The 25,004-nt window shown below is 54.6% G+C and overlaps 1 protein-coding gene across 3 annotated transcripts in view; it reads left to right on the top strand.

Moving 5' to 3' along the window:
• AP3B2 (adaptor related protein complex 3 subunit beta 2) overlaps positions 1-17,765 on the top strand; it is a 31,583-nt gene extending 13,818 nt beyond the window's left edge. For 2 of the 3 annotated variants that reach the window (XM_025893208.2, XM_073882192.1), the window contains exons 7-26: positions 7-189; positions 280-563; positions 975-1,029; positions 1,358-1,429; positions 2,673-2,735; positions 3,073-3,205; positions 3,454-3,563; positions 4,198-4,374; positions 9,527-9,713; positions 10,976-11,094; positions 11,516-11,624; positions 11,928-12,045; positions 12,403-12,580; positions 12,732-12,792; positions 13,121-13,227; positions 13,431-13,659; positions 14,061-14,145; positions 14,361-14,458; positions 17,057-17,195; positions 17,300-17,765. In XM_025893208.2, the coding sequence (XP_025748993.1) occupies positions 7-189; positions 280-563; positions 975-1,029; positions 1,358-1,429; positions 2,673-2,735; positions 3,073-3,205; positions 3,454-3,563; positions 4,198-4,374; positions 9,527-9,713; positions 10,976-11,094; positions 11,516-11,624; positions 11,928-12,045; positions 12,403-12,580; positions 12,732-12,792; positions 13,121-13,227; positions 13,431-13,659; positions 14,061-14,145; positions 14,361-14,458; positions 17,057-17,195; positions 17,300-17,450 (2,658 nt within the window). In that variant the 3' untranslated portion in view covers positions 17,451-17,765. Of the gene's footprint in view, positions 1-6; positions 190-279; positions 564-974; positions 1,030-1,357; positions 1,430-2,672; positions 2,736-3,072; positions 3,206-3,453; positions 3,564-4,197; positions 4,375-9,526; positions 9,714-10,975; positions 11,095-11,212; positions 11,270-11,515; positions 11,625-11,927; positions 12,046-12,402; positions 12,581-12,731; positions 12,793-13,120; positions 13,228-13,430; positions 13,660-14,060; positions 14,146-14,360; positions 14,459-17,056; positions 17,196-17,299 lie in introns of all 3 variants that reach the window. The other variant, XM_025893207.2, reaches the window with a different exon arrangement.
• The last annotated feature ends 7,239 nt before the right edge of the window (positions 17,766-25,004 follow it).

The raw sequence follows: 25,004 nt of genomic DNA on the forward strand, positions 1-25,004 counted from the left end.
CCCCAGCTGGTGGCGGGCAGCGTGGTGATGGCCTTCGAGGAGGTCTGCCCTGAGCGCATCGACCTGATTCACAAGAACTACCGGAAACTCTGCAACCTGCTCATCGACGTGGAGGAGTGGGGCCAGGTGGTCATCATCAGCATGCTCACCCGCTACGCGCGCACGCAGTTCCTGAGCCCCACCCAGAACGTGAGTGGGCCCGGGCCCTAGCAGCGTGGGTGGGAGGGCTGCCGGGCGGAGGCGCCCACTGCCTCCCCTCACCTCCCCGTCTCCACCTAGGAATCTCTGCTGGAGGAGAACCCGGAGAAAGCCTTCTACGGCTCGGAAGAGGATGAGGCCAAGGGCCCGGGCTCGGAGGAGGCGGCCACCACAGCGCTGCCCGCCCGCAAGCCCTACGTCATGGACCCCGACCACCGGCTGCTGCTGCGCAACACGAAGCCGCTGCTGCAGAGCCGCAGCGCCGCCGTGGTCATGGCGGTGGCACAGCTCTACTTCCACCTGGCGCCCAAGGCGGAAGTGGGTGTCATCGCCAAGGCGCTCGTGCGCCTGCTGCGCAGCCACAGGTGCGCGTCCGCCCCGCCCCGCCCACACGGGGGGCATTGCCCCGCCCCGCCCCGCCCACACGGGGGCATTGCCCCGCCCCGCCCTGCTCACATGGGGGCTCCCCGTCCCGCCCACACGGGGAGGGGTGGGTGTGCTGACCCGGCCCGTACACTTGGGGGGCTGACCTGCCTCCGAAGTGGGTGCTGCCCACTTCGGGAGGGGTGGGCAGGCCCTCCCCGCTTTTCTCCGACCTCGGGGGCACACATCCTGTCCCACACCGAACCCTCCCCCAAGCCGTACTGACCCCATTCTTGCCCTCCCCGGACTGGTGCCCTCCCCTGCCTCCTATTTGGCCCACGTCCCTTCCCTCCACTCGCTGCCGCTTGCCCCGGTGGAGGGGCCCAGGTACCTCTGACCTGTCCTCTCCGTAGTGAGGTGCAGTACGTGGTGCTCCAGAACGTGGCCACCATGTCCATCAAGCGCCGGGTGAGCACGTCCTGCGCTCGCAGTCGGAGGAGCGGCGCCTGTGGGTGTGGGCGGCCCCGGGGAAAGGCAGGGCGGGGAATGCCTTCGCTGTGCAGAGCGTGGCAAAGGGGTACCCCAAGCGCAGGGGGATGAGCAGGGCCTGGATCCTGAGGGCCGCTGAGGGAGGAAAACCCGGTGAAGAAAGACGCGGTCAGCTCTGGGAGGGAGGCGGGAGGACAGCGCTGCGGCAGGATTCTGCGCCTGGCGTCAGGAGAGCTGGGGCCCCTCTGGAAACGAGGCAGGTCCAGGGCTGCGATGGAGCTCCCTGGGGCTGCCTCTCTCCTGCCAGGGTATGTTCGAGCCCTACCTGAAGAGCTTCTACATCAGATCAACCGACCCGACCCAGATCAAGATCCTGAAGGTGAGTGATGGACAGACGTGCAGGCCGCCCTTCCACCTCACCCCCACCCCCACCGACCCTCGGATACCCACAGTGGCCACTGTGGCTCAGGAAGCGGGGCCAGTGAGAGTGGGAAGGGAACCGCCCTCGGCTTCTCAAACGTGTTGGACATCTGCCGCTTTTCACATGTAAAGTAACCCGATTTTCATAATAAACTCAGGAAGCGCACATTATCTCCATTTTATAAAAATGTAGACCCAAGTCCCTAGCCCAGAGTCAGTCCTGCTGACTCCAGAATTCCTCCTTTACCCCCACTGTGGTCTCCTGTCTTCCACCCACAATGTTCTTTTCCCCATACATCTACCCCCTCAGGCTCTCAGGCAAACATACACCCACAGAAGAAGTGTCAGGAGCCCCTACCCACATTCCATTCCTGCTCTGCCTCCTCATTACTGAGTAATTTCATTCAGCAGCAGTCAATCCTGACTCTGAACATCTACTATGCATCAGTCACAGCTAGATCTAGGGGTACGAGAGATGGCAAACTCATCAGACACCTTGCCCTTTGGAGCTTACAGTTTAGCGGGATGAGGAGGAGACACTGAGGAGCTAATCACAAAACAAATGTAAAAACCCACTTGAGAAGTAAGGTAAGAAAAAGAAGTGCAGAGCGCTGTCAGAGCATAGAGTAGGAGGCCCTGATCTGGTCGGGGACCAGGGAAGCTTTTCTCCAGGAGGTGAGGCTTGAGCTGAGGCCTGAGAAATGAACGTGAATTGTCTAGACAAATGCAGGGACAGGAATGGCAGAAACTGCTTCACACAGAAGAAACAGTATATGCAAAGGCCCTGAGGCAGGAAGAGGTCTGACAAAAGGCCAGTATGACTGGGGCAGGAGAGCAAGGGGGAGAGCAGTGTGAGAACAGAGGTAGACAGGGGTCGGCTCATATGCGGGTTTATAGACCATGGTAAGGATGTTGCTCTTTATCCTAATAGCAATAGGAGGCTTTGTTTTCAGTGGAGGTGGAGAGGTGACATGCTCATGCTGTCTATAAGCGCACTCTGTCAGGGAATCCACTTAAGGGGCAAACTGGTCCTCCTGCATTTTGGACAAGCTTCGCAATCTGTCATTTTCTTCATCAGTTTAAAGATGATTCAGGGCTGTGTGTAGGATTGTTTTCCGGTCTGTGAAGTGTGTTTGGAATGAGGGGTTATGAGAGCACAGAAAGCCCACTGGCCACCCTGCCCATTTTCTGCCTCCCTGCAGCTGGAAGTGTTGACCAACCTGGCCAATGAGACCAACATCCCTACTGTCCTACGGGAATTCCAGGTACGGGCCAGGGCCCAGCTTCCAGGAGAGGGACCCAAGAGAGTTGCCCTGCAGCTCCTTGTGCTCAGTGACAGTCGTCCTGATGGGCCACCCTTCTCTTAAGAGCCGGAAGCAGAGAAACGGTTGTCTTAGACCCCCTCCCAGGGCCTTCTGCTGGCTTTGGGCCAGGGAATCACTGCATGATGGGTAAGGGTGTTGCTCCCTCTCCCAGAGTTTAGTTTCTGGCATGACAGGTCATTGAATGAGGGGAGACAGCCTTCCCGGAAGGTCACCTGCCAAGCCTGCAGAATCACGGAGGGTCAGTGCCAGCAGGGGGTCACTCTGTTGTGTCCCACAGACCTACATCCGCAGCATGGACAAGGACTTTGTAGCAGCCACGATCCAGGCCATCGGACGCTGTGCAACTAACATAGGCCGAGTCCGTGACACCTGCCTCAACGGCCTGGTGCAGCTGCTGTCCAACCGTGACGGTCAGTGTTTGTCTGCGTGTCCAGCTTTGATGAGCCGAGGGCGTCTGCCTGTCTGTCTGGGCACAGTGCACGTTCATCGGTCCGTCCACCTCAGTTAGCGTCTGAGTGTTGCTACGTCTCTGGGGGCCACTGGAGAAGTGCAGGGGGGCTGTGGAAGAGAGCCGAGGGCCTGGGGGCATTGTGGGTGTGTGCGTCCCCTGTGCACGGCCATCTGACCGCCGCGGGGCCCACACGCTCATTCCCCACAGAGCTTGTGGTGGCAGAGTCCGTGGTTGTCATCAAGAAGCTGCTGCAGATGCAGCCCGCCCAGCACGGAGAGATCATCAAACACCTGGCGAAGCTCACAGACAACATCCAGGTGAGGGAGTAACCTGGCTCTCCCTCCCATCCCAGCATCCTCCCTGTGATTTTAAAAACCCTGTGATTAAGCACTCTAGCCTTAATAAAATCAACTTCCGTACCTTCCATACTGGCTCTGAGAGGTCTGGCTGGTGGAAAGGGGGGGGATCAGGTGACCCTCACGTGTTGCCCAAGACTCGCTTTCCCCTTACGGGTCCCTCGCTGCACTCCAGGGCCTGTACTACCACTCATGTTTTCTCTGAAGCTCTGGCTGAGCCCGGCCGATTGACAACCCTCGTGTGTTTCTGTTGCACTGCTAAGCTGAAACATTCAAATAAGGCATTCCTTGAAGATTCAGGAAGAATAACCTGGAAGTAAAACGCTAGAAAATCAGTCTTGTAAACCAAACCAGAACTAACTTTGGGGCTTGAAAGTTCTGCCCATGCTAGTGAACCCCTAGGGAAGAAGGGAGACGCTGCCCAGGAAATGCTCACCTTTTAATCTCTCTCCCGCCAACCCCCTGGCCCATTTGCAGAGAACCCCACAGTTCATGGGCCAGCGCAGATGGGAGGAATGCCATTTCCCTGGCAGGCCACATGCCCACCCACATGTCCACACGTACCACAGTCCTGACCCCTCTCGCACACCCGCAGGTGCCCATGGCCCGAGCCAGCATCCTGTGGCTCATCGGCGAGTACTGTGAGCATGTCCCCAAGATTGCCCCTGACGTCCTGAGGAAAATGGCCAAGTCTTTCACAGCAGAGGAGGACATTGTCAAGCTGCAGGTCATCAATCTGGCAGCCAAGCTCTACCTGACCAACTCTAAGCAGGTGAGGATTGAGAGATGCCCCCTGACACGTGCTAGGCCTCGGGATTGGGGCAGGCGGTAAGCTGTGGGTCCTCACCAGGTGGGTGTGGACTCCAGCCTCTCTTTCTGAAGAGAGAGTTCAGGGCAAGTGTCTAGTGTATCTCGGTAACTGGTGTCCCCCCAGTGTCCACAGCTACTCTGAGGACCCAAGGGCCGGTAGGGATGGTGGCCGAGGTTAGAGGCCCTCCTGTGGGGCTGTGACCTCCAGTCTGCCTACGTGAGTGTCCCTACCTGCTGCCTTTGGGACACTAGGGCCATAAAGAACCACAGTGGAGTAGGGCTGAGGGAGGGGCCCGTGATGACGGGCACTGGGGGGTGAGGACGTGTATCCTAGGACAGGAGGTCTGTCCTTCCTCCCAAAACTTAGCGGTGGTTGGCCAGTCTGTGCCAGGGATTATGAGGGCAAGTCTCTGCTCGGTCTGGGATGGTACTGGAGTCCATTGTCGTTCTCAAGGTTAAAGGTCATGAGAGATACCATAGCCAAGGGCATGGCTCAACTAGGATATTGTTGAGTGTCCAGCAACCCGTGAGGGGGTCCCAGGAGATTCTCCTAAGAATGAGGTGTAACGTGCACTTTTCAAGGTGTTGGAAAGGCCAAGCACTAGGACACTTCCCACACTCACTGCCCCTCTCAGTTAGGTGAGGTAGGGGACCAAATCGGCCTGCTGCCTGTGTTTGTAAATAAAGCTTTCTGTTCATTCATTTGTTTATAGTATATGTTTATTGTTATGTTATATGGATGATTTTGTGCTACAGCAGCAGAGTTGACTAGTTGTGAGAGCCCATATGGCCCACAGAGCCTACAATAGTTAATTTCTGCCCCTTCTAGAAAAAGTTTGGCGAGCTATAGAGCCGAGTATCTGGGCGGGCGGCTGGGGTCAGCAGCATGGCTGCACCCTGGAGGTGGTGACATCCCTGCCCGCCTGCAGGTGGCCTCCTTGCCATCCCATCAAGTCTTGGATGGTGCAGTTGTGTTTCTTCAGTGGTTCCTTTGATCCCTGGTGGCTCTGGTGGGCCCCAGGGACTTAAGGGGGGGAGGCAGGGCCGTCAGGGGCTGGGACACTCGTCAGGAGTTGGAACAGGCAACGGTCACGCATGGGAGCCAGGAGGGACGGACGGGGTCTGTGAGTGTCAGCATTGTGGGAGAAGTTAGAGCACTCACTGAACAAATATTTGTGGACCTCCTTTGTTCAGAGGGGAGGAAAGAACAGGTGGGAAGAACATTTGAAAAGATGAAGCTATGTGGGTGGGGAGCCACCCAGATGGGCTGAGGACCCAGTGGGACTCCTGAGCACCCGGATGGTGATGTGTGATGTCAGGTTGTTGTCATAAGCCTGGGTGTGTCCCCACGGCATTGCCCCAAGCTGTCACTGTTAGCTACACGTGCATTTGCTCATTGTTTCATTTAACACAGATTTCCCGAGTGTTCATAGTGCCTGGCGCTGTGGTACGTCCTGGGATAGTGACAGTGACCGAGACATGTTTACTGGCCTCCAGATGCTCACAGCCAAGTAGGGGAAGCAGTAGAAGACACAGAGCAATAAGAACTGGAGTAGGGTTGGCGCAGAGAGTGTGGGTACGACCAGCCGAACCCCTCCCTCTCCCAGACAGGACAGTGGGGTCCTGCCCCCATCACGGCAGCCGGCATAGGCTGTTCAGGCAAACGGACACTGACCTCCAGCGCCCTTCACCTGAACCTGGGTCCCAGGCACAGGCCCTTTAGGATGGTTCTTTGAGTCAATAAAGAGAGCTTTTCTCCTCCCTCTGACCCTCCCTTTTTCCATTTTTTTTTTTCTTCCCAGCCTGTTCTCAGAGTAGTGGGGAAAAGGGAATCCAGTGATTCCGGGAGGGAGGAGGTTTTGATGTGCATATGGATGTGCATGCAAAACAGCAATCCCAGCCATTCCTAACTTACTGGCCCCCAGCACAAGCCAGATCTGGGCCTGGGCCGAGGGATGGCCATAGCTCTGCCTGCTAAGGCTCAGCAGATAATCAGGTTCCAGGCCAGAGGCCACAAAAGCCCTGGTAATAGATGTACTGACGGAGGGCTTGGGGTGATGGCAGCAGTGAAGGTGGTCCTTACAGCACCTGGGGTCGGACACCTGGGAAGAATTTCAGCAGTGAGTTTGCTTTTGGTATGTCTGGTGAGATGTGTAGGAGGAGGGTCTGCTAGGAGCATGGTGGGAGCTAAAATCTGGTCTCTGCAGCGGATGGAAGATTTTGATAGAGTTCTGCAGAATTTAAAAAAAAAGTAACTGTTTTTTTTAATGTCATAAAGGTCATGCATGATCATCATAACACATTTAGAAAACCTAGAAAAATAATAATTAAAAATTTAAATTAGCCATAGGTCTACCACTTAGAAAAGATCACTGTTAATCTTATATTTCCTTAGTTTTGAAAAAAACAAAACAAAACAGAACATTTCCGGTGCCTATTTAGTCATCCAAAAGTTGCACATCGGTGTCTTGTTCAATATTTTAACTTTTTCATTTCTGTTTCCCTCCAAAGCCTTCATATTTAGAAAGTTGTTTCCCCATTAACAGATCAATTAAAAATTTCACCTATAATTTCCTCTAGATTTCTATTTTTGTATTTTTTAATCCATGGTAGTAGTTTTCTCTTGATGTGTAACAAGTTGCCATAAACTTAGGGACTTAATGTGCTTATTTTCTCACAATTTCTGTGAGTTGAGAGTCAAGGTGTGGCTTTTTTGGGTCGTATGCAAGGCTACCATTGAGATGTTGGTGAAGGCTTTGTTCCCATCTGGGGCACTGCAGGGAAGTGTTCACTTCCCAGTTGGCATGGTGGGTGCTTTGATGCAGTTCCTTGGGATCGTAGGACTGAGACCCTGGCTTCTTGCTGGCTGTCAGCTGGGGTCTGCCCTCAGTTCGAGAGACCGCTTATTTCTTCAAAGCCACCAGGAAAAATGTCTCTAGAGCAAGTCTTATATAATGAAACTTAATCACGGGATTATGTTACAAGCCCATCACCTTTGCCATAGCCTGTTGGTGAGAAGCGAGTTTCAGGTCTGGCCCACACTCACAGAAAGAGGATTACATAAAGGCGTAAGCACCAGGAAGCAAGGATTGTGGGGGAGGACCTTAAAATCTGTGTGCCACACAGATCTAGAGCCTATTTTTATATGTGAGGTCAGGATGCATTTTGTTTTCGCTTTTTGAAGAGCCGGCGTCCCAGTGTGATTTGACAGGTGGCTGCAAGGTAGTGGGTATGTTGACATGGGTTCGTGACAAGGAGTCCATGTTCCCCACTTAAAAGTCCCCCCTGGAAGCTGGAGCCCACTGGTTCGTGGGAACCTTGTTCCGTTCTTGGTGCACTGAAGCGGGTCTCTTAGGCCCTCTTGAGCTGCCCGTAAACCCTGCACATCCTGGCTGAGTGAGGTGAGGGTCTTGGTGGTACGGACTGGATGCTAGGATTTCTGGTGAATGAGTCCTTGGGATGGAGAAGCGTAAGGAATTGTTATAAGCAAATCCTGCAGTGACAAGGAGGGTGAACCAGCCCCTTCCTATGTTGGCTGTGGTTATGCAGTTAAGGCTGTGGACAGATGGATCCAAATCCTTAACACTTCTTTCCAGAACTAGTCAAGGACTTGCAGGAGGGAGAGAGTCTGATCAGCCAGCTGGGAAGTCTGTAGAAGGGAATCAGCAGCATCTTGGCAATGGACCATGTTGATAAGGGCATCCACCAGCCGTGTGCCCAGTCAAATGATGTCTGGCCCAGGGAGGGGAAGGTCTGTGATGAAGTCCACTGCAAGGTGCCCTGGGGGCTTATGATGCTGAGAGTACTCATCTGTGATGGTAACGATGTTGTAGGCACTGCTTCTGCTGGAAGGGACTGAGTTGAAGCTGAGTCCACCGACGTCCCTGTGGGCTGTGTCATGGGTACGAGAGAGTCACAGTGGCTCTCTAGCTTCGCCGCGGCAGCAGCTCTGATTCTTGGCCAGCTTCTGGGGCTCTGTCCCTCATGGACATCTTCCTGACACTCCCACTAGGTTACCTGAGTCAGCCACGCCCTCGGCTGGATGTCCCTAAACCGCAGGAAGACCAGGGTGGGTTCCGGACTCCCTCCGCTGGTTCCTGCTGCCCCAGGCACTCTGGCTGTGGGAACATGAGATCTGTGTACTTGGTGGTTCTGACTGTCTTGCTCATAAGAGGTGGAGAACTGGGTGGGGGCAGCCGCCTTATGTCAGCGGGAGGCGGTGCGGGGGAGCTGGTGGGTGGCCGGCGCTGGCAGGCCCAGGCCTAGAAGCAGCGCTGACTGACTCCTTAACCTGAGAGAAGTCACTTCTGACTCCGCTTCTCCTCTGGAAGTGGGGGCAGTAGCCCCTACCTCGCAGAGGGGCTGTGACGTGACATGAGATCGTTGAAGCACCTTACACAGCGCACGGTGCTAGAAGGCCTCCATGAATGACGTCTGCTGCCTGTCATGCTATGAACGCAGGGGCAGAGTAGGCCAGAATCAAGGCAGCAATCAAGATTTGGGGTCCTGAGATGTGGCTGCCTCCGTTGTAGACAGTGGACCCCACAAGACTCCAGCAAACCCATAGGCAGCTGCAGTTTGCTCTGATCTCATTAGAACCTTCTAGGGGAGGTCATGGCCTCTGAGACTCTGGGCTGCTCAGAATGTACCATGTGAGTCAACAAGGCATGAGGACAGCCCCTGCCAGGGGGATCCCCCCGTCCTCTCCCACCTTCTGCTGTCTGCGTTTCCTCTGTCTAGTGGAGGCTGGGAACTGTGAGATTTCCAGTAGAATGTTCCAGACCTCCACTCACCCTGGCACCCCACAGTAGAGAGGCTGGCGGGGCCTGGAGTAGGCGGGGTGGGGGCTGGGCCTGGGACGGCAGGGACCCCTGCCTGAGGAAGAATGGAGCCCACCACCCAGAGGGAGGTGATTCCAGAAGGGCTACCTCTTCTGCGAGGCACGGCTGTTGTTGGAGCCGGGGTCGGGCGCGGGGCCAGGGACGTGAGGGGAAGCGCAGAGCGGTACAACAGCAGGTGAGGGAGGGGGTGGTGGACGCAGCTGGCCGGCAGGTGTCCGCTTACAGAGTCGGCTACGGACCCCCGCCCCCCATGTCCCACCTCTCGTCCCCCAGACCAAGCTGCTGACCCAGTACGTGCTGAGTCTGGCCAAGTACGACCAGAACTATGACATCCGTGACCGAGCACGCTTCACCCGGCAGCTGATCGTCCCGTCAGAGCAGGGGGGTGCCCTCAGCCGCCATGCCAAGAAGCTCTTCCTGGCACCCAAACCAGCCCCCGTCTTGGAGTCATCCTTCAAAGGTGGGAGCTGAAATCAAGGGTGACCCCCCCGGGGGTGGGGGAGGAATTAGCCAGGACCCCAGGCCATGCCCCTGAGGTCCCAGTCTTAGCCAGACATCAGGAGTGCTTCTGGAGAAATGCCGCCCTCCACCCCCAGCCCACCCCTTCTGCCCATCCTGCAGCACCTGGGGCTTACTCACCTGCTCACCCACAACCAGCACCAGCATCCTGTTGCCTGAGCCCCCGCCCTCCCAGCCAGCATGGGCTTCTGGCTCCTCTCCTGTCCCGCTCCCCCATCCACCTCCCTCCCTGAGCCGTCACTTTATATCAAGATTTAAATACCAAGGGCCCAGGAAGGCAGGAAATCAAATAGCGTGCAGAGGAGAGGTGTATGTTTGTAAGGGTCCTGAGAAAGAAGTTGCCAGCGCTTGGGGCTGTCACTGGAGCTCAGCCCAGATGCTGGGCCCTCAGCCTTGCCTCTGTCCTTGGGCTCATCTCCTGTGACAGGGGCCTGGAGAGAGGCCGGGAGGGGAGGGTCCTCCAGCTGGCTCTCTGGACCTCAGAATCTACACAGGAGGGGAGCTGCCTTCACAAAGCTCGGTTTTCCTGGGTGTCTTTCTGTTCTACTTTTTCTCTTCCCTGGACCTCAGGAATAGAGAGATTCTGAGGGATGGGACAGATCTGAAAATCTCCCAGGAAGGAGGAAGTCCCTTTCTCCTCCCTGAAACCATCCCCACTCTGTGTTACCCTCCGCTACCACAGGCTAGACCTCTGGCCCTGCCTCCTTCCCACTCATTCAGACTGCACACTCCTCTCCATGGGGTCCAGAGCCTGACCAGGCATGTCTCCCCGACTTGGCCCAGACTGGTCAGCCTCTTCCTCACAGTCACTATTCTCATACCAACCAGGCCTCCTTCCCAAGCCTGGCCGAGGCACACAGCCCCACTGCCTCGGAAGAGAAGCCACACTCCCAGGTCTGCCTCCCCTTCAGGCGGAACCAAGCAGAAGGGCCAGCAGCATCTCTGGGCCTGGAGCCCCCCTCCGCAGTCCCACCTGCCCCCATCCCTCAGCCCGTGCTCTAGTCAGGCCAGACCACCTTATCTTCCGGCACGTGGCCCTGAGGGTGCCTTCAGGGTGGAAGAACCCTAACAGGACACAGCTGCCGCCTTCATCTGCCTGGATGGGGGGGATCCCAGCCAGAGTCTCCACCCCATCTGGGAGATAACTCTCCCAGGGCAGTTCCTAACACCTCCTCCTGGCCTGGCCTCTAACCCCGCCCCCAGACCGGGACCACTTCCAGCTGGGCTCACTGTCCCACCTGCTCAATGCCAAGGCCACAGGCTACCAGGAGCTCCCAGACTGGCCAGAGGAAGCTCCAGACCCATCTGTGCGAAACGTGGAGGTCAGCGGGGGTGAAGGGTTGAGCTGTGTGTGTGTGGGGGGGGAGGTTGGGGGTGGGCAGGTAGCAGAGAGCCCGGGCAGTGCTGGCCCGGCCCTCCTGACACCCTCCCCACATGCAGGAAGAAGATCTCTCCCTTATCGAGACCCACGTGGGCCTGCTGGGCGAATACGCGGAGGTCCCCCTGCCCGTGTGCCGTGCTCTCTCCCCTCACCCCGCGCTCCCCCTCCCCTTCCCCTTGTGTGCTGCGCCCTGCTGCTTCTTTGGTTAGCAGCGCTCCCTGCATCGGCAGCATCCCCTCCCCCCATTATTCTCTCTTGGAGACTGGACCAAGTAGGGCAGGGTGCAGGGTAGAAGCCCCGTGCTTTCCTTCCTCCGCCTCAACCATGATTCAGTGCTCCTCTTGCCCCACCCGCATTTCCAGGTACCTGAATGGACCAAGTGCTCGAATCGAGAGAAAAGGAAGGAGAAGGAGAAACCCTTCTACTCGGACTCTGAGGGGGAGTCAGGCCCCACAGAGTCTGCAGACAGCGGTGAGGCGATCAGCAGAGCTGGGGACTCTGTGGCCCTGCCCACATGTGGTTTCACATGGTTTCACGTGTGCACGGGGTTGCTCACCTGCTTGTGTGGACCTGTTCGTGTGGGGGTGGGCCCGAGCGATTGCACGTCCCATACGAGTCCCTCTGTGTCCTGGTTGGTCCGGGTGGCATCTGGGGCCTGGGGCAGCTCAGGGGGGTGCAGCTTCAGTGCTGAGTCAAGGCGGGATCCCCGGGCACCTGCTCTGGACCCAAGGAGGTCTGCACACAGGGAGGGGCCCTGAAACCGTTCCTCCGCAGACCCCGGGTCTGAGAGCGCCTCGGACAGTAAGAGCAGCGACCAGAGTGGCTCCGAGGAGTCCAGCAGTGAGTCTGAGAGTGAAGACCAGGAGGAGGAGAAAGGAGGGAGCAGTGAAAGGTAAGAGTGGAGCCAGCCAACCCCAGGGCGGGGCTCAGGGATCTCCTCTGGAAAAGAAGGGGGAATGCTCAGCCTTAGCCCCTCTCCTAAGAGCCCCCGTGCTTCCTCCTGATCTGATGGGGCCTGCAGACCCCCAGGGCACTCCCATGACGGCTGCTTTGGCTGGCTGCAAGGGGCCTCTGCTGGGCCGGCCCCCTCATGGGGGCAGCGTGGAGAAGCAGTCTGGGGCCAGGGGCCCAGGCATAGGGGCCCACGTGTGGGCTCCTCCGGCTCGCTTTCCTGGGCTTCTGCTCTTCTGTGAGGGCAAGGAGAGGTGTCCAGGCTGGGCCTGAGCCCCATTTGGCCCCTCTCCTCCAGTGAACAGAGTGAGGAGGAAGGTGGGAAGAGGAAGATGAAGAAGAGGAAGAAGGTGGCCGAGGGACAAGGTTCATCCTCAGATGAGGGCAGTGGTTCCAGCAGTAGCTCATCGGAGTCGGAGAGGACATCAGAGACAGAGGGGGAGCAGATGGAACCAGCTTCTTGGAGGAAAAAAACAGTGAGAGCCTTGGGGCAGGAGGGGGGCGCTGGGCTCATAGGCCAGGCCCAGTCATCTCCCCACCATCTGGAATAGACCATTGTATCATCTACCCAACCCAAAACAGGCCAGGTGCCCTCCTCCCGCACCTGCATCGCATTTTCTCTTTCAGCCTCCCAGTGGCAAAAGTGCCCCGGTAGCCAAGGAGATCTCCCTGCTTGACCTAGAGGACTGTGAGTTTGGGGTAGAAGTCACAGGGGGCAGGAGACCTCGGGAGGGTGTAAGAAGGTCCATGGGCGCTCTTGGATTAGGTTCCCCAGGACTCCGGGTAGGAGGAGCAGACAGAACACACTTCTGGGTTGAGAGGGCAGCAAGACAATCTCCCCAGGTGTGGGGTTGGGATCAAGGAGCAAAACCCGCCTGGAGTCCCCAGGCTGCCTTGTGCTTCGCTGTCCGTGGTGCTGAACTGTGTGCTTCCCTGAGCTCTGGGCTTCCTGCTCAACCCAAGCCAACTCCACGTTGCCCCTCCGTCATCGTAGCCTTCCTCATCTACTCCCACAGTCACCCCGCCCAGTGTCCAGCCTGTGTCTCCCTCCACGATTGTGTCCACCAGTCTGGCTACTGACCTGGAGGGCTTGACACTCACAGACTCCCCACTGGTGCCCTCGGTAAGTGGGATGCAGGACTTCCGGGGCAGGGACACGTCTCTGTAGAGCATCCTATAGTGTGGATTTGTGTGTGTGTGTGGGGGGGTGTGATGTAGGGGATAGAATTGAGTCCCCATTGCTCGATGACCCTAGGTGATGACAAGGCGGGGACAGGCTCTCTCCTTGTTCATTTCCATACTGGCCCTCCTCCTCCTCCCCTCCAGCTGCTGAGTCCAGTGTCAGGTGTTGGGAGGCAGGAACTGTTGCACCGTGTAGCTGGCGAGGGGCTGGCTGTGGACTACACCTTCAGCCGCCAGCCTTTCTCGGGGGACCCCCACATGGTATCTGTGCACATCCACTTCTCCAACAGCTCTGATACCCCCATCAAGGGCCTGCACGTGGGCACCCCCAAACTGCCCGCCGGCATCAGCATCCAGGAATTCCCTGAAATCGGTATGGAGGGCCGTGGACATGGTGGAGAAGCAGGCTCCTGGGCACAGTCAGTCTTTCTGTGGCTGCTGATGCCCGCTCAGTGCTGGGCCAGGCTGTGCGGGTACAGAGAGGGCGTCTGATACGATCATGCCCCGGTAGACAAGATGGACTAGGAAACAAGCAAGTCCGTGTCAGGGCAGAAGGTGCTTGAGGCCTTGGTGATTTCAGGACGGACTTCAATGGGGTGAGGGACAGCGGGAGGAGGGTGTTTAGATTTAAGGAGAAAACCAGGAACCATCTCCAAAGGCCCAGAAAGCCAGGAATGCATGGAGGGGTGGTCAGCTCTGGTAGTGGTGGGTTCCAGACCTATTGGGTGATGGTGTCCCCCCCTCTCTCCCCCTCTCCCTGCCTCATACCCACAGAGTCGCTGGCACCTGGAGAATCTGTCACTGCTGTAATGGGCATTAATTTCTGTGACTCAACCCAGGCGGCCAACTTCCAGCTGTGGTGTGTATCCAGTTCATGGTGGGGTGGGGGTGGGGGGCTGGGGAGAGGAGGGAGCAGAATGGCAGGGATACATCATGAGCTGCTGGGTCCGGAAAGCCATCCCAGGCCCTCAGGTCTTTTCTCTTGCACTCTTGTTGCCTCCAGGCAAAGTGGGAGGTGAGGGGCAAGATGCTGGCCTCATTTCCTCTCCCTCTGTCTCCTCCCACCCTTTCTAGTACCCAAACCCGGCAGTTCTATGTCTCCATTCAGCCACCCGTTGGGGAGCTGATGGCTCCCGTGTTCATGAGTGAGAATGAGTTCAAGAAGGAACAGGGTGAGTGCTTCCTGGGGTCGACAGGGAGGGGGCTCGGCACCATCCGCTGGGGCTCAGTCAGCTCACAGTGCCGTCATGCTGGAGGAGCCTCGCCATCTTCAGGCAGAGGGAGGCCTCGTAGCTTGTGCCTCCAGCAGAGGCTTCACAGAGGGTGGGACACTTCAGTGAGGCTTTGGAGGGAGTGGGACTCAGCCAGGCAGAAAATTCTAGGCCAGCATTCCAGCTTGGGGAAATAACATGAGTACGCGTCGGTGAAAGTTTCCAGCAAGAGAGGGGAGTTTGGTTTGGAGCTCGGGAGTCTGCAGCACAGAGGGGTAGTCAGAACAAAGCTGAAAATGAGATGTGTGGTCTAGTTTCTGGAAGCCTTGATTGCTGTGCTAAAGGATTTCAATCTCAGAATTTGAGAGCTGGAAGGGGTCACCAAAGTTATCCGGCCCACCAACACTGTGAGGGAGATTATCATTTTCCTAGCAGCGGAGGGGTCTGTGAAGGTGTCTGAGGAAGGGGCCGGGTTCAGACCTCGGCTTCAGCAAGGGCAATCCGGCAGCACCCGCAGCTAAGACCACAATGGGAGAGGCTGCAGCAGGCAAGGAGGCAGGACAGCTTAGGTGGCAGAAGCACGGGGCTTCGTGAGTCCTGGCTCGAAATTCTGACCCTGCCACTCACTTGGTGTGTGACCTTGGCCTAAATCCTGTGACTATGGATAAGGCTATTGCAGTAGATCTGGTGAGAGATGGTGAGGACTGGGCTGAGCGCCTCAACAAAGGCATTGCAGGGCTGGGGCGGGTCGTGGTGTTGAGAAGGGGGCAGCCGGGGGCCGCCTGCTGCCCTGAGGAGGAGGAGAGAGAGGTGTTCGAGGATGGCAGGGTGGCAGGGAGAACGGCAGTTCTCCCAGTTCTACCCAGTTCTGTGAGTGGGCAGCCTTTTCCTGTAATGGGCCAGAAAACAGATGTTTTAGGCTTTGTGGGCCATGTTGTATACGTCACAGATAAACATATAAATGAATGAGTGTGGTTATGTTCCAATAAAATTCTATTTATGGACACTGTAATTGGAATTTCATGTGATTTTCATATGTCATGAAACATTAATCTTTTTTTTCCCCCCGACACTTAAAAAATATAAAATGTGTTGCGGGCCATACAGCCAGTAGGCTGGATTTGGCTTGCAGCCCATAATTTGCCAAACCCCTGATGCGGAAGGAGGCGGGAATGGGCTAGGCCGGGGAGGAGGGAAGATCATGGTTGGCTTCAGGTCAGCTGATTGTGAGGTGCATGTGGGAAGTTCAGGAGGAGGCCTTCAGTAAGCAACTGCAGATGCGGGTCTGTGCCCCGGAAACACCTCTAGGCTGGAGTCATGAGCACAGACGTGAGAGCTGGAGCTGTGAATGAGTCAGATGCTCTTGGGAGAGAGACGGGTGGGAAGGTGAGGCCAGGGAGTGTCCGTGAGGAAAGCCTGCAGAGACAGAGGGGAGGGATAAGAGAATGAACAGAGTGAGAGGCGGAGGGAGACCCCGGGGAGAAGAGAGGGCAGAAGACTGCCCTGGGGTGGGGTCGCTAGGCCAGGGTGACCCAAGACCTTCTGCTCCAGCAGGTAGGAGGCGGCTGCCCGCATCGGAGAGCAGGTCATTGCAAAGGGGGCACAGAGGCCAACCGCAGTGGTTGGGAGGAGACCGGGGCTTGAGGCAGTGGAGCCCTCTGGGGCGGGAGACGCGGCAATAGCGTGAGAGAGGGGACTTTTTAAGGACTTGGAGACTTGGCCATGGGGAGAGTAAAGGTACAGGGGCAAGGAAATGTCACCAGTCAGGAAGGAAGGGGATGGGGGCAGCAGGGGAGGGAGGCCTGTTCTCAAAAGGAGAAGAATGGGGGGAGCAGCAGGGGGAGGATGGAGGGGCTGCAGGGGAGGTGGCAGGAGGGCGGACGGAGGATGTCTGGCTGGCCCTGAGTGTGAGAGTGGAGAGGAGAGCTCAGGCCTGCAGAATGAGGGGTTGTGGGGATGCTGTGAATGTCCAGGGGGCTTCAGGAGCCCTGGCCAGCTCAGGCCACAGGTGAAACGGGAGATCCACCTCTGAGAGCCTCCTGTGTCCGCCGCACTCCGGCCTGTCTGGTGAGGACCGGTGCCCTGACCAGGAGTCTGAGAGCCGCCAGGGATGTGTTTGTGAGGACTCAGCTTCCAGGAGCTGGAAGGGATTTGAACTTGGGTTGGAGGGCCAGCCGGGAAAGACCAGAGTGTGTGGGGGCTGGGGCGGAGGACGCCGCTTTGAGCTGACTGGCCACCATGTGCACTGGTCCCTCTCTCCCAAGGGGCGGTAGCCCAGAAGTCTGACAGTGGGGAAGGGCCCGATCCGCCTTTGGTCAACAGCGTGGGTAGAGCTCGGGGTGGGGGGGTGGGGTAGGGTGGGGAGGCTGGCTTCCTGAAGAAGGGTGTAGTCCAGGACAGAAGTAGCCCCTCCTTAAGCCCGAGAGATTCAGACCCGCTCTCAGCATGAGACCTGTCCAGCCTGAGGGGACCTTGGTGGAGGATGCTCCGTGGACAGACTCAGGTGCCAGCCTCTGGACCCAACACGGCCTCTGCCCTCATCGTGACCTCTGCCTCCAGGAAAGCTGACAGGCATGAGCGAGGTCACAGAGAAGCTCACGCTGCCAGACACCTGTCGGAGTGACCACATTGTGGTGCAGAAAGTGACTACCGTTGCCAACCTGGGTCGTGTCCCTTGTGGGGCATCTGATGAGTACAGGTATCGGCCAGCAGCAGAGGGGAAGAGATGGGCCATGGGGAGGCCTGCTCTGCAGCAGGGTCCCATGCCCCGAGGCTGAGCCCCTGCCTCTGCCCTCACCTCAGATTTGCGGGCAGGACGCTGACCAGCGGGAGCCTGGTCCTGCTGACTCTGGACGCCCGGCCCACGGGAGCTGCCCAGCTGACCATCAACAGCGAGAAGATGGTGATCGGCACCATGCTGGTGAAGGATGTGGTGCAGGCTCTGACCCAGTGACCCCCCGGGGCTGTGACCTCTTTGACCCCCGCTTGTCTCTCCTTCCTGGCATCTGGGCTGTTAGCCCGCCCCCGCCCCGCCCTTTTCTCTCTCTTTTCTCTTTCTCTCTCTCCTAGCGGATTCCTCATGCCAGATAGCATCCGGGGGCGGGGGGGCGGCCTGTTGCCCTCTGGTCATTACCAGGCTCCCCCCACAACCCCCTCCCCATGGGTTCCACAGTGACCGGTGCAGACGTTGCCGGCAGCTGTGCCCCTGTCTTCCCAGCCTTCTGCAGCTATTTGTGTAGCAAAATCCCAATAAAATGTCTTCTCCCTACATGCTGGCTCAGCTTTCCTTCCTTCTGGGGTTCTGACGGGGGCCGGAGGGAGCTGCTCAGAGTGACCGTGTGACCCTTGTGAATGATCATTGCTGACTTTCTAGGGAAGGCTGTGACTCACTCTCGTAGGTGACTCTGGTTGGATGCCAAGGTGACCCTCCCCGAGTCTCCAGGCCTGTCTGTGGAAGAGCCGTCTGGGCAGGGATGGGGAGGCCAACCCGAAGAGCTCCCTGGTCCTTGTCATGAGGCTCTGCAAAAGCAAGTCCTCTTCGGTCACTATCAGTCCCCCTGATTTCCCTCATGGGCCTTCAGGAAAGACCCTAATGTGGGCGACTCCCCAGCATAGGTGTGAGGTTCAGAATATGTCGTCAGTGGAGCCCCCGGCTGGCTGGGGAGATGACCCAACCAGCCATCGTGGAGGGGTTGAACAGTGTTCAGAACAGGAGAGGTAGAACAGTGTTCTCAGACAGCCCCGCCTCAGATCAGCTGGGGATTTTACTACCCTGCAAACTGCAGTCAGTGTCTGCAGTGGGGCCTGGGACCCTGCATTTCTCACAAAGTCCCAGTGGCAGATGCTGTTGCTCTGTGGACACACTTGAGCAGTGGAGAAGGAGGGCCTCTGCAGCTGGGACAAGCCTTCTGGACGTGGCAGTGAGGGTTAGGGCCCTCCTTGATGCCTTTCCCCATGAGGAAAGAGGCTGAGTGAGCAGTGGTTCCATAAGGTGTAAAAAGTAACACGTTAGCATGTGTTCTACCAAAAAAAAAAAAAAGAGCGAGAGAGTCTATGATCAACAAGTTTAGGAATAAAGGATTTAAATGAAACAGGTTTATTTCCCACAGGCCTTCTCAGAGCCTTTACTATGCCAATTTGCATTGTGACCTATCCCTGCCCCTAAGGGGCTGGAACAGTGTTACCCAAACCTGGTTTTGACTTTGGAACACTTCCCCCCCCCCCCGAACATGTTGATTGCCTGGGTTACAAGGAACACACTCAAATGATGGTTTGGAGAGGTGATGCCTCAGCCTCCTATCCTCCGTGACTGAGACTCTAGACCCTTGGCCATACCTCTCCACAGCCCTGCTACTGAAGCATCCCTGAGCAGGTCTCTGCAGGGGAGAGACAGTGTAGCAGGTGTGCCCTTCTCCCAGGGAGGGAGGACAAAGGCAGTGTCAGGGGACATCCCTACCTTTGTCTCTGGGGACGGGCTGGGCTCCGTGGCACCAGAGAGCAGCTGGAGGTGCTGTTTCTTGGAGAGCCCTGGAGCCCCGTGGTCTCCCTGGGATCACTGTTTTTGTCACTGCAGGCTTGGCGATGGGACTGCTCGGCCAGTCAAGGGCAGACGGAGTGGTCAACTTGCTCCCACTCCCGTCTCTGAATCAGCAGTGCCCGCGGCGTAAGAAGGTGAGAGCAGTTTTCCAAGGCATTGAACACAGAGCATCGGAGAATTCTTGGCCAACCCGTACTTTGCAACAAAGGCCCCAGAACGGACTCTGTTGGAACCACAAGTGTGTAAGGCATCTCCCCTAACCTCCCTCAAGTTGCTCACAGCCCAGATTCCCACAGCCCCTCATAAAGGGCACTGGGATCTACAACCCTGAGGGCGAGAATCCCAGGTGCTGGAACTTCGGTCCCGGCCCTGTGCTGCTTTCCCTGGAGCGTGTCCCAGGCTGTGGGCTTCGCAATCGCAAACCTCCCTGCCCCCCACTCGTGCTCTCTCTCTCAGATAGATAGATAAATAAATAAATAAATAAATAAATAAATAAATAAAATCTTTAAAAAAATAAGACTTTAAAAAATACTATTTAAAAAAGTATAATATTCGTATAGAAAATTGTACAAATCACAAGTATGCAACTTGGTGAGTTTTCATAGCATGAACCACCCACGTAAACAAGAAACTGAGTGTGACGACACACCGCCCTCTTGCTTCCTTCCAGTTTGAGGCAGTGTTTTATTTCGCTCAGAGATCATGGAGCTCTGAAACCATCTGACACCCAACTCCAATTGGTAGTGGGATCTGTGTCTGGTGATGGGGACACGACACATCTGGGATGTGCTGCTGTCTGGGGCCACTAGGGCACCAGCAACCCCTGCAGCAGAGGCGGGGTGTGTGGAAATAAGCAGGGTTGTCTCTTGTTTTAACTGAGGGAGAATGTGAGGGAGCAGCTCTGGGGAAGAAGGAACTCTTGAGGGCCTGGGCAAGGTGACCCTGATCTAGGCTTTTGTGGGCCAGAACCCCGGTATCTGCACCTGCGGAGGGAAGGCAGGGAGAGGTGGGGTTGGGAGAGGGGGGTCTCCCTAGGACGAGGCAAGACTGAGACCCAGGATCCTGACAAGAGTAGCTGCATTCTCTCAAGTAAATTCCGAAACATGTCGGTTTCCTTCACTGGAAACAAAAGGCCATGGCCTCCTGAGTTCTCCTCGTGCTGAAGCTCCAGGCATCTCTAACCCATTTACCAGCATCTCAGGACAATCGGCCCTCAGCTTCGATTGTGATCAGTGTGGCAGCTGACCTCCAGGACGCACACAGGGATCCCTGCTTCTTCCCATTTGCGCCATTGGGTGGCCCCCTCCTACGGTTCATCAGGCTTGATGGGCGTGAACAATGGGATACTGCAGAAGTGACAGGATGTGCTTTCTGAGATGTTATAAAAGTCACTGTACCTCCACCCCAGTCTCTTTCTTTCTCCATCTTTTTGCTCTGGAGAGGGCCGGGTGCCACGTCTTGAGCTAAAGCCCGCAGCCCTATGGAGAGGTCCATGGGACAAAGAACTGAGGATTTGCCAGGAGCTACTTGAGTGAGCTAAGAAGCAGATCTGCAGCTCCAGGCAAAGCTTCCAATGACTGCAGTTCTGGTCCACAGCCCATCTGCAACCTCAGGAGGGATCCCAAGCCAGAGCCACCCAGCAAAGTCATTCTTGGATTCCTGACTCGCAGAGATTGTGCGAGACGATATGCGGTGTTGTTTCGAGCTGTTTAGTTTGCGGTTAGCTTTACAGCAACAAATTAATACAATCCAGCCCTGGACCCAACTCCTAGGGCGGTGCGGGAAAGTCCTCAGAGGGGGCCTGGGCGCCGGGGCCTGGCCTTGCAAGCACTTGGCTCCCACATTCAGTGGCAAACGGTGTGTGGGAGCGGGCTCGCGCTGGCTCAGAGCACCGACCGCCCATCGCCCACCGCCGTGCTTCCAGGAATTCTGTGGGCCAGGTAGAGTCACACTGGTAGTTGGCAATCAGCTGTGGTGGGAGGATTTACGCCACAGAAATCGGTGAATACTGCAGATCACTCCCCTTCCCACAGCTCATTGTCAGACATCTGCCGGCACATCACTGCCTCTAGTGATCTCCGTCCCTTATTTCTTTAAAAAACTGTGATAAAGAATATCACATAACCACGACTAGTGTGCTGATTCCCAGGCTTAAGGACTAAAACACTTAATTGATTCAGGCAATACCTTTTGTAGTCACTTCACAAGCTCTTCCCGCCTCACCTGAAGTAAATCACTATTCGGAATTTTCCATTGATCAATGCCATGCATCTTTTTTTTTGTACTTTTACCAAACATGGATATGTCCCTAAACAGTGTATAATTTGGTACTTTGTGATAGCAGTGTACTGCACGTTTTAAATTTTTATATATATGACGTCATTAAGTATGTCTCCTACCTCCTGCTTTTTTCAGTCAATATTATTTCTGAGTTACCTATGTTGATAGAATTTGGCTTTATTTCATTTACTTTTATTTATATATAGTATCCATTGTATGACTATACCACAATTTATTAATGCACTCCCCTGCTGGTGGATATTTAAGGTTGTTATTTTATTTTTGCAATTGTGGATAATACAGCTATTGGCATTTTTACTCAGGCCTCCTTTAACGTATGCAAAAGTTTCTCTAACATGTTACCCTAAGAGTAGAATTGCCGGGTCATAGAGTATAAACACCTGCAACTTAACGGCATCGCCGGAGTAGCTGCAGTTCCCACCAAGAATGTTCATAGTACCTTTGTTCACAAGAGTCCCCAAACTGGAAACAATTTAAATGCCAATCAACAGGAGAATGGAGAAACAAATTCGGTACATCCACACAATGGAATACTACTTAACAAGAAAGAGGACTGAACTGTTGCCACGTGCAACAACATGGGTGGGTTTCACAGATATCATATTGAATGAAAGAGGCCAAATGTTTATATGAAGTTCTACAATACACAGAATGAATGTCAGGAAATGAGTAAGAATAATAGTTAACTCAAGGAAGGAGGTATAAAGTGGGAAGAGGCATGATGGAATCCTATGGGGTTCCGAAGATTCTATGCCTTGATGTAAGTGAGAGTTACCTGGATATATATATATATAAGTAAAAAATTATCAAGCTGAACACTTAAGATTTTTGCATTCCATACTATATGTGTTATCCCTCAATTAAAAAAATGTAGAAAAGCAAAAAACTAAAATGGGGGAGCCAATTTATACCCTCATTGGCAGTGATCCTGCTATTGGATCTTTCTCATTTTGTCTGTGTGAGAGTTATGAATTGTCTCTCCTATGGTTTCATTTGCATTTCCCTGGTTATTGCTGAGGGTAGACATCTAGTGATATGTTTGTTGGCCATTTGGGTTTTCAGTTTCTGTCAATTGCCTGTTCCCATCTTTTGCCCATTTTTTTATAGGGTTGTCTCTTTTTCCTCATTGGTTGGAGTTCTTATGTATTCTGGAAACTAGTCCTTTATAGATCTCACATTGCAAATATCTTCTTCCAGTTTATGACTTGTTTTTTTCAAATTTTAAAAATCTTTTGTTAAATTGAAGTTTTAAATTTCAATTTGGCCAAATTTATCAGTCTTCCTTTATGTCCTGTGCTTTTTGTTTCTGATTTACAAAATTCACCCATACTCTGAGGTAATAAAATATTTTAGATATTTTCTTCTAAAACACTTCCAAGTAATGCCTTTCATATTTATATCTTTAATGCACTTTAAATTTACATTTGTGTATGATGAAAGGTGGGGCTGATTCACGTTTTTAAATCCCACTTTAAAAAAACATTAAAAAAAAAAACAAAGAACATGGTTTCTTCTGCACAGAGCTTGGGAAAAGTCTAGCAGAGACTGTATGCCTTCTTTACCTTGTCAAGTTCCTAAGTGAATTCCCCTTCTGATCTTTTTCAACCACGAAAATTACTTCCTTCCCACACTGTCTTTTCTTTTTTCGGCTCTCTGCCTGCTGTGGAAGCCCTGAACACCTGAGCTTAATATAAACGACTACAGGGTTCCTCCTGTCCTCCTAGTACATGCATTTAAAACTTAGTCCAGCCAATTACCCTTACACTTAAAACCTGTATTGTAAATCTGGAGCTGGACTGCAGAGACGGTGCCAGGCATAGCTGGGCTCAAAGGCTGTTTGTTGACTCAGAATGGATAATACTGCCTATTTGTTCCTGCTACTTCTGCCAGTGACCAGCTGTGGGGACTTGACCGAGTCATTTAATATCTCCACCTCTGTTGCTTTCCACACCGTACCCTGTGGACTGTGGACACCTTCCAGTCAGAGGTACTGTTCTTCCTGCTCTATCTGCAGGCATGGCCAAGTGAGGGCAGGGAGCAAAGGGGCATGACCACACCTGAGGCCATGACTGTATTTTGATTCAGCCACTCCTTCCTTCACCATCTGCATTGAGCTCTGGGGTCAGTCTGAAGTAACTGCACACATAAGTGTGCTGGAAGTTCTGTTCTTATCTGGTTAAGGCTCCAAAGCAAGAAGACTGTCTGGGTTTGAGTTCCCACTCTTCCATTTCTAGCTGGGAACCCTGGGCTTGGGACTTCACTTTTTTTGAGCTTCAGTTTTCTCATCCAGCACAGGTAAAACACTCAGAACTGTGCCAAGCATGTAGTAAGTGCTCAGTGAAGGTCAGCCATTACTACTGTGAGAGCAAGAAGGGAAGGAAGAGGGATTTTAGGCAGCAGCAATTTCTGTTCCAAATCACCTGAAAGATGCCTTCATTTTCTTATGGCTAGAAGTTTTAAAATATGGAAGAGTTCCCGGATACCTACTCCCCTGGGCACTATTCCAGGTTTCAGATTCTTACCTTGCTCAGCTTTGGATCAAAGAGGAGGAAGGATGTACACAGGTTGGCAGCAAGAGAGCAGCATGGACCCCTGGATATACTGGGCTTTGCTCTTTTAATTTGAATTAGTGACCAAATTTAAAATGAGGAAGATTTCACATTTTAATAAGCCCAAGACAACCCAGATTGTGGTGAAAGATCTGGCTGGACTGCGGCCTCGTGTGGGCATGGTCTGTAGCTGCTAATGGCCCTTTTCCATGCACCCGGGCCTTCTCTGTGCGCTCACCCTCACGGGGCTCCTGTGCTGTAGGTATCCAAGAAGACAAGCAAGATACACCACATCAGGGCAGCTCTCCTATGCTGTCTGTGGGCCAGAGGAGGCCTTGGGGTGGGCTGCTCCCCAAGAAGGAAGGGCCCCAGGAAGGACTCCCTGGAGGAGGGTCCCCGGGGAAGACAAACCATGAGGTACGGTTTTCTGGACGGCTGGAATAAGCCAGCATGAGGAGGGGAGCAGATGGCTAGACAGGAAGAGGGTGGAATAGTTGGTGGGTAGGGGGTGCCAGGCCCCCCTTTTGCCCTGTCCCTGCAGCCATCACCCTCTCTGCCCATGACCCCAGCAACCCAAGGAAGCTCCCTGCATGAGGACATACCTGTGAATGGAGACCGGCCAACTTTCATTATCACTTTGAGTCCTCCTATGGACTTCTACTCCCATCTGTTCTTTCCCTGGCCACCTTCTCCTCTTAATCCTCCTGAAACAGTAGGTTAGATCACTGACTTCCTCTCCTTCCACAGAAACCTGCAGTCACCTGCCCACTCCCGCATTAGCCATTAGATCCAGGCCAGCCTCACCGGCCTGCCAGGAAGGCAGCAGTCCTGTTTTCCCGACTGCCAGGACGAGCCTTGTGCATAATAAATGCTTTATAAGTAGTGTTATGATGATGAGCTAACGCATGCAAAACACTTAGCAATGCTCTACAAACGCTGGTCCCTTTCCTCGCTCCAGTCCCTTGCTTCTTCTCAGCCTCTACTAAGTCTCCAGTATCGTCTTATGAGACCTGATACTGCCATTCTCCTGTTTACAATTCTTAATAGTTCCTGCTGTCTGCAATATAAAGGCCCTTCACAGACTGGGCCCAGGCTTCCCTCCTGTGGTATCAGCACACAT

Source organism: Callorhinus ursinus, unplaced genomic scaffold, assembly GCF_003265705.2.
Source record: "Callorhinus ursinus isolate GAN/ISIS: 27379988/994484 unplaced genomic scaffold, GSC_fseal_2.0 scaffold45, whole genome shotgun sequence".
Taxonomy (NCBI): domain Eukaryota; kingdom Metazoa; phylum Chordata; class Mammalia; order Carnivora; family Otariidae; genus Callorhinus; species Callorhinus ursinus.